The sequence below is a fragment of the Choloepus didactylus genome, chromosome 5 (genome assembly GCF_015220235.1).
Source record: "Choloepus didactylus isolate mChoDid1 chromosome 5, mChoDid1.pri, whole genome shotgun sequence".
In the NCBI taxonomy this organism is placed as follows: Eukaryota; Metazoa; Chordata; class Mammalia; order Pilosa; family Megalonychidae; genus Choloepus; species Choloepus didactylus.
In genome coordinates, this window is record NC_051311.1 from 107100546 (window position 1) to 107121116 (window position 20571).

At 36.9% G+C, this 20571-nt stretch overlaps 1 protein-coding gene across 5 annotated transcripts in view; it reads left to right on the plus strand.

Moving 5' to 3' along the window:
• The window catches only part of GTPBP10 (GTP binding protein 10), a 48804-nt gene that overhangs the window by 14976 nt on the left and 13257 nt on the right, over positions 1 to 20571 (plus strand). For all 5 annotated transcript variants that reach the window (XM_037836613.1, XM_037836616.1, XM_037836614.1 and 2 more), the window contains 4 exons: positions 1988 to 2061; positions 3651 to 3703; positions 5722 to 5829; positions 6421 to 6498. In XM_037836613.1, coding sequence (XP_037692541.1) covers positions 1988 to 2061; positions 3651 to 3703; positions 5722 to 5829; positions 6421 to 6498 — 313 coding nt within the window. The remainder of the gene's footprint in view (positions 1 to 1987; positions 2062 to 3650; positions 3704 to 5721; positions 5830 to 6420; positions 6499 to 20571) is intronic.

Below are 20571 nucleotides of genomic sequence, written 5' to 3' on the forward strand. Positions count from 1 at the left end.
CTTTTAGCTAATTTCAGGAATGGACTAAACCTTAGAAGAAAGGTAACATATAACTAATATACTTGTATTGATGTTTTCAAATCTGATCTTGGCATAGGTTGAATTTCAGCCTCTAAAATTTCCATTAGGCACTTTTCAAGAAAACTCTCAATGTCTGTTCTTCCATAGAGTAAACCATTAACATCTTCTTTCTACTAGCACTTTATGCTCTATGGAAATAGTTGCTTGCATTTATCTTTACTTAATCACTGCTGTGAAGATAAGAAGATGTTGAAATGAAACAAGTGAGTCCAGCTAGTGATAGTATGGACAAAAAAATGGTTGCATTTGCTTTTCAAAGAGCTTCAAAAGCCTGAGTATAACAAAATCTGAGAAAATAATGTATGGTCCAGGGAAAATGTATCATTAAGAAATGTCCTATTTTATTTTAAATTTATTTCAGAAAGTTTTTTTTTTTAATGAGGAAAAGTGTTAAAAAAGCTCTTTTATGGAGTTTATACATTTTTAATAGAATTCCAAATCATTACTTGCTAAGTATTACACCATTAGTCCAAATGAAAGTATAGCAGAGTTTTTGAAAGAAGTGCATTTTCAAATATGAATAGAAATTCTGTGAAGGCAAGGATCATGTATGTCTTATTCATCACTGTATTTCTGGTGCCTAGAACATTGCTTGACATAAAGTTGGTACTCAGTAAATTTTTGTTGGATAAATTTAATGAAAATACCTGAATGCAATTTATAAAATCATCTTTTATATGACCCCTCATTCTTTGTATTTTCATACATGGTGGGCCTTTCTTTAGGGAAATTTAGCGACAACATCAAAAGCCTTTAAAATAAGCGTGTATTTTAGTTGAGTATTTCCTCATCTAGAAATTTATCCCAAGGAAAGATTAAAGATACATGCAAAAATTCAAGGATAGTGATCACAGTGTTTAAAATTTTTTAGGAAAAAAGGTTATACAAATAATAAATACTTGTTTGCAGAAAGAAAAACATAGTTATAATCCCACCACTCAGAGGTAACTATTAACTTAGTGTATGTCTTTTAGGCTTTATATAGATCTTTTGCAGTGTTATAACTGGGAAAAATTAGAGGCAACCTAAATGTCTAACAATAGGAATTAGTTAAGTAAATTACATTTCACCCTTGAAAGGTGTTCACCTTACATTATCCAGTTTAAAAAGCAAGCTAACCAACTATATATTAGTCATTCAAAGACAAACAAAAAATCAAACCTGGATCTGATGAAGCCTTTATATCTAATTACTAATTTATAGACGGTGCAGTGGAAAGAAGTGTGTTAAACAATACCACGGAGATGCCAGTGGCAAATACCAAATTGGGATCTACAGGACAAATGACCTAGTTTCTTTAAAAAAAAAATTTTTTTTGCAAAGGAGATATAAGATGGAAGGAGAATCTATACCAAAAGAGACTTAAGAGACCTATCAACCATTCATAAAATGTGGACCTTATTTGGATATTTCCTTATTTGGTTATTTATTCAGACAAAGTTCTTAAAAAAGTATTGGGAATGAATTGTTGAAACTAGATGATGGCTAAATGGGATTCATTACTCTTCTCTGCTTTTGTATGTATTTGAAAATGTCTCCCAAAAAATGTTAAAAAAAAAAAAATTGGTGTTTGGTCAAAAATAGTGAAATTACAAATTTTTTGTTTGTTTATTAGTTTCTTTCTGTTTTTCTATGATTTCCAAGTTGTTTTTTTAACATAATTGGAATCACAGTTGCTTTACCTCTCTTTATTAAAACATCTTCAGTTTCTGGCATGAATTTACCTTTACCTTTATTATAAGTATATTTTGTTCCTCAAGGTTTTCAGTATTAATTTTTAATCTATATTTTAAATGCCAGAAATATTCAAGAGGTCTATGTCTTGAATTGTTAAAAATTCAAAGATAAGCAAGTATTAATGATAATGACATTTGTTTTAATTTATAATTTTATTTTCTCATTTCAGATTCCCAAATGCTGGAAAATCCTCTTTGCTAAGTCAGATTTCTCATGCAAAACCTGTGATTGCAGATTATGCCTGTAAGTGTAATTTGTTTTCTTTCATGTGTGAAGGTAAACTTTTAAAGACTAATCTTTCTCTGAGCATGAATAAAATGACAAGTCTGGGGGTAGCCTTAGTTTGACAACTCTTTGCAGATAAGCTATCGTACATTTCCCATTAATCTTTGAAACCTATGTAGCCCCTAGCAAAGTTTCTTACATTTGTTAGACATTTACTATGTTGCATTTAGCTTATTTCTCTGCTGCATAACCATTTATTTGCTTAGTTATGATTTTATGAGTACCTACCTTGTATCAAGCACTATGATAAATACTAGGAATGCAGAGATGAATTTTCATTCATTTAGCAAATATTTATATCTAGGAACCATATTAGGTTCTGCTGTTACAAAGACTGGTAAGCAGAACAGATACTGTTGTGGTTTTGTTCAGTTTACAGACTAGTGGGGAATGCATGTACATCACTAATGAATATAAAGAAATATATAATGGTTGTGTAAAAGCAGGTAGGTGGCTATTTTAGATTTCCTTGAGGAAGTATGGTACTTAGGCTAAGATATGATGAATGACTACAAGTTAGTGAAAGGGAGTGGAAGTGAAGGGTCTTTTAGCCAGAGGGAATAACATGTACACAAAGGTTCTGTTGGGTAGGGTGTAGACTTGTGTGTCTGGAAAACACAGAGTAAGAGAAAGAGTGAGTCAAGACGAGGCTGAATATGTAAGTAGAGACCATATCATACAGACTTGTAGGCCATGTTTGACTTTTCTATCCTAAGAATAGTTGAGACATTTTAAGCAATGAATAAATGGTTAGATTCCCTTTTCAAAAAGATCTCTACCTATAATACAGAAAATGGATTGAATGGGACATAAATGGGATGTGCAAAGATCAGTTAGTAGGCTTTTGCAATAGTTAGGTGACATATAATGGAAGCATAGACTAAGAGGAGTGAATAAAAATGATAGGATCTCTACTGTCAATAAACAGAAAAACATGGAATGACATTAACCTAGGAAATAAAGAGTCATTCTAAAATTAGAGTCTGATGAAGTAGAGTTAATTTTGGATTGACTGTTATAAATCACATGGTCAATATTTATTGTTACTGTTTCGGAAACTTTTGAGAAAGAAAGAGGAGGGAAAGCAACAAATTATAGTAAAGAAGCTATTGCAGGATTGGTGAAGCATGAAGATGATGGAATGAAAAAAGACTAGAAAAATTCCACCCACAGACCCAGTGATGTAAAGTTAAATTTTGGCCTCCCTCATCAAAATTTTAAAAAAGTAGGTATCTTTTGACTCATTGCTCCTAAGACACCCTTTAGCACCCTCCTTAAAGTGCAGTAAAGAAACTTTGAGGCCCACTAACTAGATTATGTTAGTGGGCCTCAGTGTTTTATGTAGATTATTAAAATCTGCATTTATCCTCTTCCCAAGTACATCATAAATAATCAGGATAATTATACTTTCCACTTCAACAAATGAGGACATAATCTGAATTGACTTGTTCACAGAAAAGAAATATTGTTTAGTCTATGTATAATGCTAACGACAATTTCAGAGTACCAGCCTTTATTCTAGCTTAATTTATTGTTTTTCTTTTTAGTTACAACCTTAAAGCCTGAACTTGGAAAAATTATGTACCAGGATTTCAAACAGGTTGGTATTTTTAAAGTAAGATGCTAAGAAATGAAAGTACTTGCTTTTGGTACCTGAACTTAAAAAAAAAATTGCCTGTTGCTGTGGTTTTAGGGGAAAAACCAGAATGTTGTTTTTTGATAAGTGAAACCATAGTCAAATTATTTCTGCCAAGCACAATTGCAGTAAGTTATTGTATAAGAAGTTACTTCTTGTGCTTCCGAAGATTAGGTTCAGTTTGTTGCTTCATCATCATATTTATTTATCTCCTTAATCTGTATCTTCTTATTATATTTTATTATTGATTTTCATTTACTAGAAACATTTTCCAAAGTTCAGAGAGGTGATTTCATTACAATTTTCTGCTTTTGGGGAAATAAAAATATCCTTTTACCTTAATAAGATTCCAGCTTCATCTAGCTATTAAAATTTATTTTTCTTTGCTAAGGAAGAACTACAGATCTTCTGTGAAATTTTAGAGAATAAAAAGTAAAATAAAAAAGGAAAGTGACAAAATAAAAAAGTAATGTAAGTAAATGCTTATTCTTAATGTATAAAAACTTAAATCTGTGTTAAGTAACTGAGTGAAACAAGTAAATTTACATAGGAGGAACTAAATTAGTAAGTGATCATTTGGGGAAAATGTTCAGCACCATGAATAAATTAAGAAACATAATTAAAGCAACTAGGTCATAGTTATAAAATGTAGCCATTATTAACAGGGCTGTGAAGAAATAGGTAAACCTATTCATGCATTGATATTGAAGTAATTAGTATACTCATTCTAGAGAGCAATTGCCAGTATTAAAGAATAAATATAATCCTGATCATTCCCTTTCATTTAATAATAGGAATATAATTCTATGAAATAATTCAAAAAAAATAACAGCTTTATATTCATTTATAATAATAATGTGCTAGTAAGTATATAAAGGCTCAACAGTTATAAAATATTACATAATAAGTACAAATTTTAAATATTGAATGATATTGCTATAGAGAATTTTTAGAGGGAAAGAGAACACTGTTTATCCCTAATACTAAGGGAAATCAGTAAGGAAACTCAAAAGAAAGTTTTGAAAACAGGAGACCTCTCTTGTGCTCACTGCTTTGTCATATAGCCACAACTTGTTTTATAAGACTGAATTCCTCATACACAGAAAGAAGTGAGTATAGAGCAGTGGTTCTCATTTTCTTGCTGTACATCAGAATTGTTTGAAGTACTTTAAGAACAACAACAATAATAGGAATATGATCCTACAGAATAGTTCCAAATAAATAATAGATACATATTTATTTATAATAACATTATAATTATAATAACATATAACAGTAAAAAATTTGAAAACCTCAACATTTATAATATAAATGAAAAATGATGCCTGGGTCCCAATTGAAACCAAATTCTTGGGGATAGGGTCTAGACATCTGATTATTAAAAATTCCCTAGGTGACTATGATGCACAGTGAGATTTGAAAACCACCAGTGTAGAATGATGGGTAATAACTCTTACCACCTCCAACAGAAGTGGAAGGATACTATATTCTTTTACTTTATAAAAATGGTCAGTAATCCTGGTATAATGTGAACAGAGAGAACAATAATGCCAAGTAAACAATTAAAATATTATTTAAAACTTAAGACTACAGAGCTATACTTAATGCCTGCTAAATTAATATCCTTATAAACTTTTAAGAATTCAGATTGTAAAAATTGAGATACTATGAAAAGTTCATATCGAACAATATAATTTATGAAATTCTAAAGAGAATTATTTGATTAATTGGTATTAAACTGATCCCTAAAATTCCTAGATTGTTAGATTAGTAAGTAAAAATAGGTCTCTAATTTCTGCTATCAGAAGATACTGACTCTTAATACATTTATTTTGCTATAAAGGTATCGTGGCTTTTTCAGAGTTGAAGTAATAATCATAGTTTAGGAACTGTTTATATTTGAAATATGAAAAGTTTTGAATATGATTGTACTTGTGGTTTTCATACTTCTTTTTTCATCAAACCATTTAACTTTATATTAGATATCAGTAGCTGATCTTCCCGGTTTAATAGAAGGAGCACATATGAACAAAGGAATGGGTCACAAATTCCTCAAGCATATAGAAAGAACTAGACAACTACTTTTTGTTGTAAGTCATATGCATTCCAACTTAATGTTCAAATGAATGTGAAAATCAGTTTAGTTTTCCTAGAAAATTTCTATAAAGATAAGATTTAAAGATAAAATAGTAATGTATTCTCTGCTAACTGTTCAGGTGGGGGTCAAGCACAGTAAGTTATTTTTGTTTACAATATGGGGATGGAGATGGCATTGTTTAAATTTAATACATCAGGTGTAACTTTGGCTGTTCTTATCAAGACTTAATTCATTAAGATTTCTGGCATAATACTATATTATATAATATTTATTTCCTACTTCATTGGCAGCACTAGAGTTATATATGAGATTATCTATATCATTATAAATTATCTGTACTGGTTTGTCATTTTATTAATGACTATCATTTTACAAGAATATATAAATTAGTGACACATCAATTTTTCTTATTGTGAATTTATGAAATTATCAATAGAGTATAGAGAAACATTTTTAAAAACAATAGAAGTATAGAGAAAAGCAGAGAAATTATTTTTGACTTGAGAGTCCAAAACATTTCAAAACACAGAGATGTATAGGTGTGGCCCTTATGTTAAAGTTTGTTTCTCTCTCTTTTTTTTAGGTTGATATTTCTGGATTTCAGCTTTCTTCCCAAACACAATACAGAACTGCTTTTGAAACCATAACACTGCTTACAAAAGTAGGTTTTCTGCTTTCCTTTGTCACTGCATCTGACTTAATATGTAGGCATGTAGGACTATAGGAAATAACATGTAATAATTAGAGTAATTACATATTCCACCTCTGCTTTTTAAAGCTGTGATGGTAGGTAAAGAATTATTTACTTATGGTATCCAATTCCTCAACAACCACCTACTTCTCAAACTATATGCTCTATTAAGCCCTCCTTGATTACAAGTCTCCATTAGGTGCTTCTCAGACTTTTTCTTGCTTGAACTCTAAAGTGGTTGACTCAGTGACTATTTCTCTTTGAAACATTCTCCATTCTTGGCTTCATGAACCATAGTCCCTGGTTTAAAACTATTTCTTAGGCTAGTTTGCTGTCTACTTTTTAGGCTCTTCTTGGTCAATTTTTAAGTAGCATGCTTCAGAGTTCTGTCGTAACCCTCTTGTACAATTTGAACTACTCCCATTGCTTCAGTTATGGTTCATATGCTAAAGACCCCAAATCTGTATCTGAAACCCAGATCTCTTGCTTGAACTTCAGACTAGCTGCTATTGGACATCTTTGATTGGATGTCCTTTGTGGGGTGCTCATGCACCTCAGGCTTTATACGTATAAAACTGAACTCATTTTTCTTTTCTTCCCAGCCTCCCCAAGAACTTTTCTGGGTTGCCTAAGCCAGAAACCTGTGTGGTGGTCTTGATTCCATCTTTCTAACCACATACATCAAGCCCTGTCAGTTGTATATCCCACATATCCCTGAAACCCATCTATTTGTCTTCCTCCACCGTGTTACACTCATCAACCCTTCTCATTACAGATGGAATATTGTGTCCTTCCTGTCTAGTCTCCCTGCTTCTAACCTCACTTCTCTCCAGTCCATTTTTATATTGCAGCTAGAATGATATTTCTTAAAGAACCAAGCTGACATCCATTCCCTGCTTGAAACACTGCAGTGATCCCCCATTGCTCTTAGGTTAAAGTCTAAAGTGAACATGGTTTATGAGGTCTGGCAAGGTTAGGCCCCTACCTAGGTGTCTAGCTTTATCCCTTATCAGTCCATGCTCCACCACCCCATAGCTTTTTTTTTTTTAATACAGTTTTATTGAGATATATTCACATACCCTACAATCATCCACATTGTACAATCAACCATTCACAGTACCATCATGTAGTTGTGCATTCATCACCAGAATCAACTTTTGAACATTTTTTTAATAAATAAATAAATAAAAGTAAAAAAGAACACCCAAAACATTCAATCATCCCCATCCACCCTATTTTTCTTTTAGTTTTTGTCCCCATTTTTCTACTCATCTGTCCATACACTGGACAAAGGGAGTGTGAACCATGATGTTTTCACAATCACACTGTCACACCATGTAAGCTGTATAGTTACGCAGTCATCTTCAAGAGTCAAGGCTACTGGGTTGCAGTTAGACAGTTTCAGGAATTTCCTTCTAGGTAGTCCACTACACTAAAAACTAAAAAAGGGTATCTGTATAGCACAAGAGAATGCCCTCCAGACTGTCCTCTTGACTCCATTTGAAATCTCTCAGCCACTGAAACTTTGTTTTGTTTCATTTTACTTCTCCCTTTTGGTCAAGAAGATTTTCTCAATCCCATGATGCCATGTCCAGGCTCATCCCCGGAATTCATGTCCCATGTTGCCAGGGAGATTTATATCCCTGGGAGTCAAGTCCCATGTACCCCCATAACTTTTTTGGTTTTTAATACACCATGACATCTCCTACCTCCAGGACTTAACAGATCCTGTTTTCTATGCCAGGAGGACTTTGTCCTTCCTACCATTCATTGGCCTTGCTAACTCATACTCATCTTCAGGTCTTTTTTTTTAAATTTGTATTTATTGAGATATAGTCACATAACATGCAGTCATACAAAACAAAACATACATTCAATTGTTTACAGTACTATTATTTAGTTCTGCATTCATCACCAAAGTTAATTTTTGACGTTTTCATTACCACACACAAAAAAATAATAAGAATAAAAATTAAAGTGAAAAAGAACAATTAAAGTAAAAAAGACCACTGGGTGCCCTTTTTTTTTTAATTCCCCCATTTTTCTACTCATCCATCCATAAACTAGACAAAGGGGAGTGTGGTCCATATGGCTTTCCCAATCACATTGTCACCCCTCATAAGTGACATTTTTATACACTCGGCTTCAAGATTCATGGGTTCTGGGTTGTAGTTTGATAGTTTCAGGTATTTACTGCTAGCTGTTCCAATTCATTAGAACCTAAAAAGGGTTGTCTATATTGTGCGTAAGAGTGCCCACCAGAGTGATCTCTCAGCTCCTTTTGGAATCTCTCTGCCACTGAAGTTTATTTCATTTCCTTTCACATCCCCCTTTTGGTCAAAAAGATTTTCTCCATCCCACGATGCTGGGTCTAGATTCCTCCCCAGAAGTCATATTCCACGTTGCTAGGGGGCTTCACTCCCCTGGGTGTCAGATCCCACATAGAGGGGAGGGCAGTGATTTCACCTGCCAAGTTGGCTTAGCTAGAGAGAGAGGGCCGCATCTGAGCAACAAAGAGTCATTCGGGAGGAGGCTCTTAGGCAGAATTACAGGGAGGCCTAGCCTCTCCTTTGTAGCAACAGTCTTCCCAAGGGCAAGTCCTGTGGTAGAGGGCTCAGCCCATCAAACCACCAGTACCCTGTGTCTGCGAGCACATCAGCAACCATCGAGGTGGTAGAGCCCAGCACCCCTGCATTCTCCACCAGCTCCTCAAGGGGGCTCTGCATATTTCTTTTATTGTTTGTTTGGTTTTTTTAAATTAACTTTTTTTTTAAATCAACTATATAAAAAAAAATTTTTTTTAAAACATATTATTAAAAAAAAATACATTTCAAGCAAACCATAACAAGGGAGTCCAACATGTTCCTACGCTACCCCAAGAAAATAACCTAATATAGCAACATTTCTGTGAAATTGTTCCTACCATACCCATCAGAAATTAACAAACCATAGTCATTCCTGGGCATTCCCAGAACGTTAAGTTTACCCACAATAGCTTATCTGTTCTTCTTGGGTTATCATTCCCCCTTTATTAATTGCTCTTTATCTCTAGTTCCCCTACATTCGACATTGTAAACCATTTATTTTAGGATGTGTTGTTTAACCTCCAAGAGTTTGTGAATTTTCTGAATCTCTGATGGGTATTGACTTCTAATTGTATTCCATTGTGGTCAGAGAATGTGCTTTGAATTATTTCAATTTTTTTAAAATTTATTGAGGCTTGTTTTATGTCCCAGCATACACTCTATTCTGGAGAAAGTTCCGTGATCACTAGAGAAGAATGTGTATCCTGGTGATTTGGGATGTAATGTTCTATATATGTCTGTTAAATCCAATTCATTTATCAGATTGTTTAGGTTTTCAGTTTCCTTATTGGTCCTCTGTCTGGTTGATCTATCTATAGGAGAGAGTGATGTGTTGAAGTCTCCCACAATTATTGTGGAAACAGCCATTGCTTCCTTTAGTTTTGCCATTGTTTGTCTCATGTATTTTGTGGCACCATGATTGGGTGCATAAACATTTATGATTGTTATTTCTTCTTGTTAAATTGCCCTTTTGTTAGTATGTACTGGCCTTCTTTGTCCCTCATAACATACTTAGATTTAAAGTCTATTTTATCTGAGATTAATATTGCTACACCTGCTTTCTTTTGGCTGTAGCTTGCATGAAATATTTTTTCCCCTGCTTTCACTTTCAATTTCTTTGTGTCCTTATGTCTAAGATGAGTCTCTTGTATGCTAATTATTGATGGTTCATATTTTTTCATCCATTCTGCCAATCTATATCTTTTAATTGGGGAGTTTAATCCATTTACATTCAATGTTATTACTGTGAAGGCATTTCTTGAATCAGCCATTCTATCCTTTGGTTTTTGTTTGTCAGATATATTTTCTTCCTCTCTCTCTTTTTGTCCTTTAATGAAACAACATTAAATCTCTTTAGTATTGAACCTTTGTCCATATCTTTCTCTCCTTTCTTTGTTTCTCTATCTGTAGGGCTCCCTTTAGTATCAGAAGTAGGGCAGGTCTTTTACTAGCAAAATCTCTCAACATTTGTTTGTCTGTGAAAATTTTAAGCTCTCCCTCAAATTTGAAGGAGAGCTTTGCTGGATAAAGTATTCTTGGTTGGAAATTTTTCTCTCTTAGAATTTTAAATATGTCACGCCACTGCCTTCTTGCCTCCATGGTGGCCGCTGAGTAGTCACTACTTAGTCTATGTTGTTTCCTTTGTATGTGGTGAATTGCTTTTCTCTTGCTGCTTTCAGAACTTGCTCCTTCTCTTCTGTATTTGACAGTCTGATCTGAACATGTCTTGGAGTGGGTTTATTTGGATTTATTCTATGTGGAGTTCACTGGACATTTATAATTTGTGTATTTATATTGTGTAAAAGGTTTTGGGAAGTTTTCCCCAACAGTTTCTTTGAATACTCTTTCTGGACCTTTACCCTTCTTTTCCCCTTCTGGGACACCAATGAGTCTTATATTTGGAGATTTGATTTTTTCTGTCACATCCCTGAGGTCCATTTGGATTTTTTCAATTTTTTTCCCCATTCTTTCTTTTGTTCTTTTGTTTTCTGTTCTGTGGCCCTCAAGGTCGCTAATTCATTGTTCAGATTCCTCTAGTCTTGTACTGTGCATATCCAGAATCTTTTTAATTTGATCAACAGTTTCTTTTATTTCCATAAGATCATCTATTTTTTTATTTACTCTTGCAATTTCTTCTTTATGCTCTTCTAGGGTCTTCTTTATGTCCTTTATATCCTGTGCCATGCTCTTCTTCATGTCCTTTATATCCTGTGCCATGCTCTCGTTTGTCTTTAGTTCTTTGATTAATTGCTCCAAGTACTGTGTCTCCTCTGATCTTTTGATTTGGGTATTTGGGTTTGGGTTATCCATATCTGGTTTTTTTTAATATGCTTTAAAATTTTCTGTTGTTTTAGGCCTCTTGGCATTTGCTTTACTTGATAGGGTTCTTTTAGTATATGTAGGATTATTCAATGACTGTTCTTTAATTTGTCAGATCTACAGCTTGGTGGTGTACACTTTCTCTAACTACCCAGCAGATGGCATCTGCGAGTCACCTATTCCCCTCAAGTCGGTTCTCCTCAACTTTGTCTTTGTGGTGTGTGGGGGTCTGTTTCTTGTGGGATCCAATTGGTGCACCAAGTTTGTGTGTGTTGTTGGTGCTGTCTGCCCTGAATGTGGGGCATGTCTGAGCAGTTAGAGAGGGAGGGCAGCTTTAATAATCAAACCTCCCAGGTGTTCCTGGAGATTTAAGGCTTTTGCAAGAGTCTAAACCTTCATTTCAGTGTCACCACAGATTGTCTCTGCCGCTGACCCACAAATCCCTGGTATCGGCATAGGGTCCCTGGGATTTCCAAGTGGGTCCCTCTTCCAAGCTGTTCCCTTCTAGGGCCTCTGCTGAGGGAAAATTGTGCTACGTCACAAGTGCACGCTGTCCCTCAAGGGAAGTTCTGGGCTGCTGGGCCGTGTAGGTGCATTCCCAGCCTGCTGTAAGGATGGCTGGATGGGGCGTGTTAATTTCCCCCTTTTTGCACAGCTCTGCCTTCCCCACTCCAGGACAATTAACTGTGGGTGTGCAAAAGGCTATTGTCCACACCCAGTATTGTGTGTGCGCATGATGCTGGAAACACTTCCTGTCACACTGGATTTTTTGGCGCTGCTCTGGGCTGTGGTGTCGGCATTAGGCAGGAGCATTCCTAGCTCGCCGGGAAGATGACTGGCATGGTTATTTTCCCCTTTTGGCTCACCTCTGCCGTCCTTGCTCTGACACAGTTAGTGGGTATGCGAAAGGCTATCTTCCATGCCAGATATTGAGGTGTTCGCACAGCCCATTCTTGTTGCGCTTCACTGTGCAATTCTCGCTGCCGTGTCTGCAGCTGCTTTCGGGTTTTTTAAAAAGAATGAGGAGGCGGGGCAAGATGGCGGACTGGTGAGCTGTATGTTTTAGTTACTCCTCCAGGAAAGTAGGTAGAAAGCCAGGAACTGCGTGGACTGGACACCACAGAGCAATCTGACTTTGGGCATACTTCATACAACACTCATGAAAACGTGGAACTGCTGAGATCAGCGAAATCTGTAAGTTTTTGCGGCCAGGGGACCCGCGCCCCTCCCTGCCAGGCTCAGTCCCGTGGGAGGAGGGGCTGTCAGCTCCGGGAAGGAGAAGGGAGAACTGCAGTGGCAGCCCTTATCGGAAACTCATTCTACTGATCCAAACTCCAACCATAGATAGACTGAGACCAGACACCAGAGAATCTGAGAGCAGTCAGCCCAGCAGAGAGGAGACAGGCATAGAAAAAAAACAACACGAAAAACTCCAAAATAAAAGCGGAGGATCTTTGGAGTTCTGGTGAACATAGAAAGGGGAAGGGCAGAGCTCAGGCCCTGAGGCACATATGCAAATCCCGAAGAAAAGCTGATCTCTCTGCCCTGTGGACCTTTCCTTAATGGCCCTGGTTGCTTTGTCTCTTAGCATTTCAATAACCCATTAGATCTCTGAGGAGGGCCCTTTTTTTTTTTTTAATCCTTTTTTCTTTTTCTAAAACAATTACTCTAAGAAGCCCAATACAGAAAGTTTCAAAGACTTGCAATTTGGGCAGGTCAAGTCAAGAGCAGAACTAAGAGAGCTCTGAGACAAAAGGCAATAATCCAGTGGCTGAGAAAATTCACTAAACACCACAACTTCCCAAGAAAAGGGGGGTGTCCGCTCACAGCCATCATCCTGGTGGACAGGAAACACTCCTGACCATCGCCAGCCCCATAGCCCAGAGCTGCCCCAGACAACCCAGTGTGACAGAAGTGCTTCAAATAACAGGCACACTCCACAAAACTGAGCGTGGACATTAGCCTTCCCTGCAACCTCAGCTGATTGTCCCAGAGTTGGGAAGGTGGAGCAGTGTGAATTGACAGGGCCCCGTTCGGCCGTCGTTTCGGCAGACTGGGAGCCTCCCTATGCAGCCCAGCAGCCCAGAACTGCCCTGGGGGGACGGCACTCACCTGTGACATAGCACAGTCATCCCTCAACAGAGGACCCAGGGTGCGCAGCCTGGAAGAGGGGCCCACTTGCAAGTCTCAGGAGCCATATGCCAATAACAAGGTCTTGTGGGTCAGTGGCACAGACAAACTGTGGCAGGACTGAACTGAAGGATTAGACTATTGCAGCAGCTTTAAAACTCTAGGATCACCAGGGAGATTTGATTGTTAGGGCCACCCCCCCTCCCCGACTGCCCAGAAACACGCCCCATATACAGGGCAGGCAACACCAACTACACACGCAAGCTTGGTACACCAATTGGACCCCACAAGACTCACTCCCCCACTCACCAAAAAGGCTAAGCAGGGGAGAACTAGCTTGTGGAGAACAGGTGGCTCGTGGACGCCACCTGCTGGTTAGTTAGAGAAAGTGTACTTCACGAAGCTGTAGATCTGATAAATTAGAGATAAGGACTTCAATTGGTCTACAAATCCTAAAAGAACCCTATCAAGTTCAGCAAATGCCACGAGGCCAAAAACAACAGAAAATTATAAAGTATATGAAAAAACCAGACGATATGGATAACCCAAGCCCAAGCACCCAAATCAAAAGATCAGAAGAGACACAGCACCTAGAGCAGCTACTCAAAGAACTAAAGATGAACAATGAGACCATAGTATGGGATACAAAGGAAATCAAGAAGACCCTAGAAGAGCATAAAGAAGACATTGCAAGACTAAAAAAAATAAAAAAAATTGCAAGACTAAATAAAAAAAATCTTATGGAAATTAAAGAAACTGTTGACCAAATTAAAAAGATTCTGGACACTCATAGTACAAGACTAGAGGAAATTGAACAACGAATCAGTGACCTGGAAGATGACAGAATGGAAAATGAAAGCATAAGAGAAAGAATGGGGAAAAAATCGAAATGGACCTCAGGGATATGATAGATAATATGAAACGTCCGAATATAAGAGTCATTGGTGTCCCAGAAGGGGAAGAAAAGGGTAAAGGTCTAGGAAGAGTATTCAAAGAAATTGTTGGGGAAAACTTCCCAAATCTTCTAAACAACATAAATACACAAATCATAAATGCTCAGCGAACTCCAAATAGAATAAATCCAAATAAACCCACTCCGAGACGTATTCTGATCACACTGTCAAACACAGAAGAGAAGGAGCAAGTTGTGAAAGCAGCAAGAGAAAAGCAACTCATCACATACAAAGGAAACAGCATAAGACTAAGTAGTGACTACTCAGCAGCCACCATGGAGGCGAGAAGGCAGTGGCACGATATATTTAAAATTCTGAGTGAGAAAAATTTCCAGCCAAGAATACTTTATCCAGCAAAGCTCTCCTTCAAATTTGAGGGAGAGCTTAAATTTTTCACAGACAAACAAATGCTGAGAGAATTTGCTAACAAGAGACCTGCCCTACTGGAGATACTAAAGGGAGCCCTACAGACAGACAAACAAAGAAAGGACAGAGAGACTTGGAGAAAGGTTCAGTACTAAAGAGATTCGGTATGGGTACAATAAAGGATATTAATAGACAGAGGGGAAAAATATGACAAACATAAACCAAAGGATAAGATGGCTGATTCAAGAAATGCCTTCACGGTTATAACGTTGAATGTAAATGGATTAAACTCCCCAATTAAAAGATATAGATTCGCAGAATGGATCAAAAAAAATGAACCATCAATATGTTGCATACAAGAGACTCATCTGAGACACAGGGACACAAAGAAACTGAAAGTGAAAGGATGGAAAAAAATATTTCATGCAAGCCACAGCCAAAAGAAAGCAGGTGTAGCAATATTAATCTCAGATAAAATAGACTTGAAATGCAGGGATGTTTTGAGAGACAAAGAAGGCCACTACATACTAATAAAAGGTGCAATTCAGCAAGAAGAAATAACAATCGTAAATGTCTATGCACCCAATCAAGGTGCCACAAAATACATGAGAGAAACACTGGCAAAACTAAAGGAAGCAATTGATGTTTCCACAATAGTTGTGGGAGACTTCAACACATCACTCTCTCCTATAGATAGATCAACCAGACAGAAGACCAATAAGGAAATTGAAAACCTAAACAATCTGATAAATGAATTAGATTTAACAGACATATACAGGACATTACATCCCAAATCATCAGGACACACATACTTTTCTAGTGCTCATGGAACTTTCTCTAGAATAGATCATATGCTGGGACATAAAAGAAGCCTCAATAAATTTAAAAAGATTGAAATTATTCAAAGCACATTCTCTGACCACAATGGAGTACAATTAGAAGTCAATAACCATCAGAGACTTAGAAAATTCACAAATACCTGGAGGTTAAACAACACACTCCTAAACAATCAGTGGGTTAAAGAAAAAATAGCAAGAGAAATTGCTAAATATATAGAGACGAATGAAAATGAGAACACAACATACCAAAACCTATGGGATGCAGCAAAAGCAGTGCTAATGGGGAAATTTATAGCACTAAACGCATATATTAAAAAGGAAGAAAGAGCCAAAATCAAAGAACTAATGGATCAACTGAAGAAGCTAGAAAATGAACAGCAAACCAATCCTAAACCAAGTAGAAGAAAAGAAATAACAAGGATTAAAGCAGAAATAAATGACATAGAGAACAAAAAAACAATAGAGGATAAATATCACCAAAAGTTGGTTCTTTGAGAAGATCAACAAGATTGACAAGCCCCTAGCTAGACTGACAAAATCAAAAAGAGAGAAGACCCATATAAACAAAATAATGAATGAAAAAGGTGACATAACTGCAGATCCTGAAGAAATTAAAAAAATTATAAGAGGATATTATGAACAACTGTATGGCAACAAACTGGATAATGTAGAAGAAATGGACAATTTCCTGGAAACATATGAACAACCTAGACTGACCAGAGAAGAAATAGAAGACCTCAACCAACCCATCACAAGCAAAGAGATCCAATCAGTCATCAAAAATCTTCCCACAAATAAATGCCCAGGGCCAGATGGCTTCACAGGGGAATTCTACCAAACTTTCCAGAAAGAACTGACACCAATCTTACTCAAACTCTTTCAAAACGTTGAAGAAAATGGAACACTACCTAACTCATTTTATGAAGCTAACATCAATCTAATACCAAAACCAGGCAAAGATGCTACAAAAAAGGAAAACTACCGGCCAATCTCCCTAATGAATATAGATGCAAAAATCCTCAACAAAATACTTGCAAATCGAATCCAAAGACACATTAAAAAAATCATACACCATGACCAAGTGGGGTTCATTCCAGGCATGCAAGGATGGTTCAACATAAGAAAATCAATCAATGTATTACAACACATTAACAAGTCAAAAGGGAAAAATCAATTGATCATCTCAATAGATGCTGAAAAAGCATTTCACAAAATCCAACATCCGTTTTTGATAAAAACACTTCAAAAGGTAGGAATTGAAGGAAACTTCCTCAACATGATAAAGAGCATATATGAAAAACCCACAGCCAGCATAGTACTCAATGGTGAGAGACTGAAAGCCTTCCCTCTAAGATCAGGAACAAGACAAGGATGCCCGCTGTCACCACTGTTATTCAACATTGTGCTGGAAGTGCTAGCCAGGGCAATCCGGCAAGACAAAGAAATAAAAGGCATCCAAATTGGAAAAGAAGAAGTAAAACTGTCATTATTTGCAGATGATATGATCTTATATCTAGAAAACCCTGAGAAATCGACGATACAGCTACTAGAGCTAATAAACAAATTTAGCAAAGTAGCGGGATACAAGATTAATGCACATAAGTCAGTAATGTTTCTATATGCTAGAAATGAACAAACTGAAGAGACACTCAAGAAAAAGATACCATTTTCAATAGCAACTAAAAAAATCAAGTACCTAGGAATAAACTTAACCAAAGATGTAAAAGACCTATACAAAGAAAACTACATAACTCTACTAAAAGAAATAGAAGGGGACCTTAAAAGATGGAAAAATATTCCATGTTCATGGATAGGAAGGCTAAATGTCATTAAGATGTCAATTCTACCCAAACTCATCTACAGATTCAATGCAATCCCAATCAAAATTCCAACAACCTACTTTGCAGACTTGGAAAAGCTAGTTATCAAATTTATTTGGAAAGGGAAGATGCCTCGAATTGCTAAAGACACTCTAAAAAAGAAAAACGAAGTGGGAGGACTTACACTCCCTGACTTTGAAGCTTATTATAAAGCCACAGTTGCCAAAACAGCATGGTACTGGCACAAAGATAGACATATAGATCAATGGAATCGAATTGAGAATTCAGAGATAGACCCTCAGATCTATGGCCGACTGATCTTTGATAAGGCCCCCAAAGTCACTGAACTGAGCCATAATGGTCTTTTCAACAAATGGGGCTGGGAGAGTTGGATATCCATATCCAAAAGAATGAAAGAGGACCCCTACCTCACCCCCTACACAAAAATTAACTCAAAATGGATCAAAGATCTCAATATAAAAGAAAGTACCATAAAACTCCTAGAAGATAATGTAGGAAAACATCTTCAAGACCTTGTATTAGGCGGCCACTTCCTAGACTTTACACCCAAAGCACAAGCAACAAAAGAGAAAATAGATAAATGGGAACTCCTCAAGCTTAGAAGTTTCTGCACCTCAAAGGAATTTCTCAAAAAGGTAAAGAGGCAGCCAACTCAATGGGAAAAAATTTTGGAAACCATGTATCTGACAAAAGACTGATATCTTGCATATACAAAGAAATCCTACAACTCAATGACAATAGTACAGACAGCCCAATTATAAAATGGGCAAAAGATATGAAAAGACAGTTCTCTGAAGAGGAAATACAAATGGCCAAGAAACACATGAAAAAATGTTCAGCTTCGCTAGCTATTAGAGAGATGCAAATTAAGACCACAATGAGATACCATCTAACACTGGTTAGAATGGCTGCCATTAAACAAACAGGAAACTACAAATGCTGGAGGGGATGTGGAGAAATTGGAACTCTTATTCATTGTTGGTGGGACTGTATAATGGTTCAGCCACTCTGGAAGTCAGTCTGGCAGTTCCTTAGAAAATTAGATATAGAGTTACCATTCGATGCAGCGATTGCACTTCTCGGTATATACCCGGAAGGTCAGAAAGCAGTGGCACGAACAGATATCTGCACGCCAATGTTCATAGCAGCATTATTCACAATTGCCAAGAGATGGAAACAACCCAAATGTCCTTCAACAGATGAGTGGATAAATAAAATGTGGTATATACACACGATGGAATACTACGCGGCAGTAAGAAGGAACGATCTCGTGAAACATATGACACCATGGATGAACCTTGAAGACATAATGCTGAGCGAAATAAGCCAGGCACAAAAAGAGAAATATTATATGCTACCACTAATGTGAACTTTGAAAAATGTAAAACAAATGGTTTATAATGTAGAATGTAGGGGAACTAGGAATAGAGAGCAATTAAGGAAGGGGGAACAATAATCCAAGAAGAACAGATAAGCTATTTAACGTTCTGGGGATGCCCAGGAATGACTATGGTCTGTTAATTTCTGATGGATATAGTAGGAACAAGTTCACAGAAATGTTGCTATATTATGTAACTTTCTTGGGGTAAAGTAGGAACATGTTGGAAGTTAAGCAGTTATCTTAGGTTAGTTGTCTTTTTCTTACTCCCTTGTTATGGTCTCTTTGAAATGTTCTTTTATTGTATGTTTGTTTTCTTTTTAACTTTTTTTTCATACAGTTGATTTAAAAAAGAAGGGAATCTTAAAAAAAAAAAAGAGAAAAACAAGGAAAAAAAAAAGATATAGTGCCCCCTTGAGGAGCCTGTGGAGAATGCAGGGGTATTCACCTACCCCACCTCGATGGTTGCTAACATGACCACAGACATAGGGGACTGGTGGTTTGATGGGTTGAGCCCTCTACCATAGGTTTTACCCTTGGGAAGACAGTTGCTGCAAAGGAGAGGCTAGGCCTCCCTATGGTTGTGCCTAAGAGCCTCGTCCCGAATGCCTCTTTGTTGCTCAGATGTGGCCCTCTCTCTCTGGCTAAGCCAACTTCAAAGGTGAAATCACTGCCCTCCCCCCTACGTGGGGTCAGACACCCAGGGGAGTGAATCTCCCTGGCAACGTGGAATATGACTCCCGGGGAGGAATGTAGACCTGGCATCGTGGGACGGAGAACATCTTCTGGACCAAAAGGGGGATGTGAAAGGAAATGAAATAAGCTTCAGTGGCAGAGAGACTCCAAAAGGAGCCGAGAGGTCACTCTGGTGGGCACTCTTACGCACACTTTAGACAACCCTTTTTAGGTTCTAAAGAATTGGGGTAGCTAGTGGTGGATACCTGAAACTATCAAACTACAACCCACAACCCATGAATCTCGAAGACAGTTGTATAAAAATGTAGCTTATGAGGGGTGACAATGGGATTGGGAAAGCCATAAGGACCACACTCCCCTTTGTCTAGTTTATGGATGGATGAGTAGAAAAATAGGGGAAGGAAACAAACAGACAAAGGTACCCAGTGTTCTTTTTTACTTCAGTTGCTCTTTTTCACTCTAATTATTATTCTTGTTATTTTTGTGTGTGTGCTAATGAAGGTGTCAGGGATTGATTTAGTTGATGAATGTACAACTATGTAATGGTACTGTAAACAATCGAAAGTACCATTTGTTTTGTTAAAAAAAAAAAAAAACTAAAGGACAAATGGGGTGGGATGGGGGGATGGTTTGGGTGTTATTTTTTCACTTTTATTTTTTATTCTTGTTCTGGTTCTTTCTGATGTAAGGAAAATGTTCAGAGATAGATTGTGGTGATGAACGCATAACTATGTGATCATACTGTCGACAGTGGATTGTATACCATGGATGATTGTATGGTGTGTGAATGTATTTCAATAAAACTGAATTTAAAAAAAAAGAAAAGAAAAAAAAAAAAAAAAGAATGAGTCTGCCGCCAAATGTCAACCCACAGTTTCCCCAGATCACAGTGTGGCTGCTGGATATTCAGCAGGCTTACTCACTCGTTTCAGAACG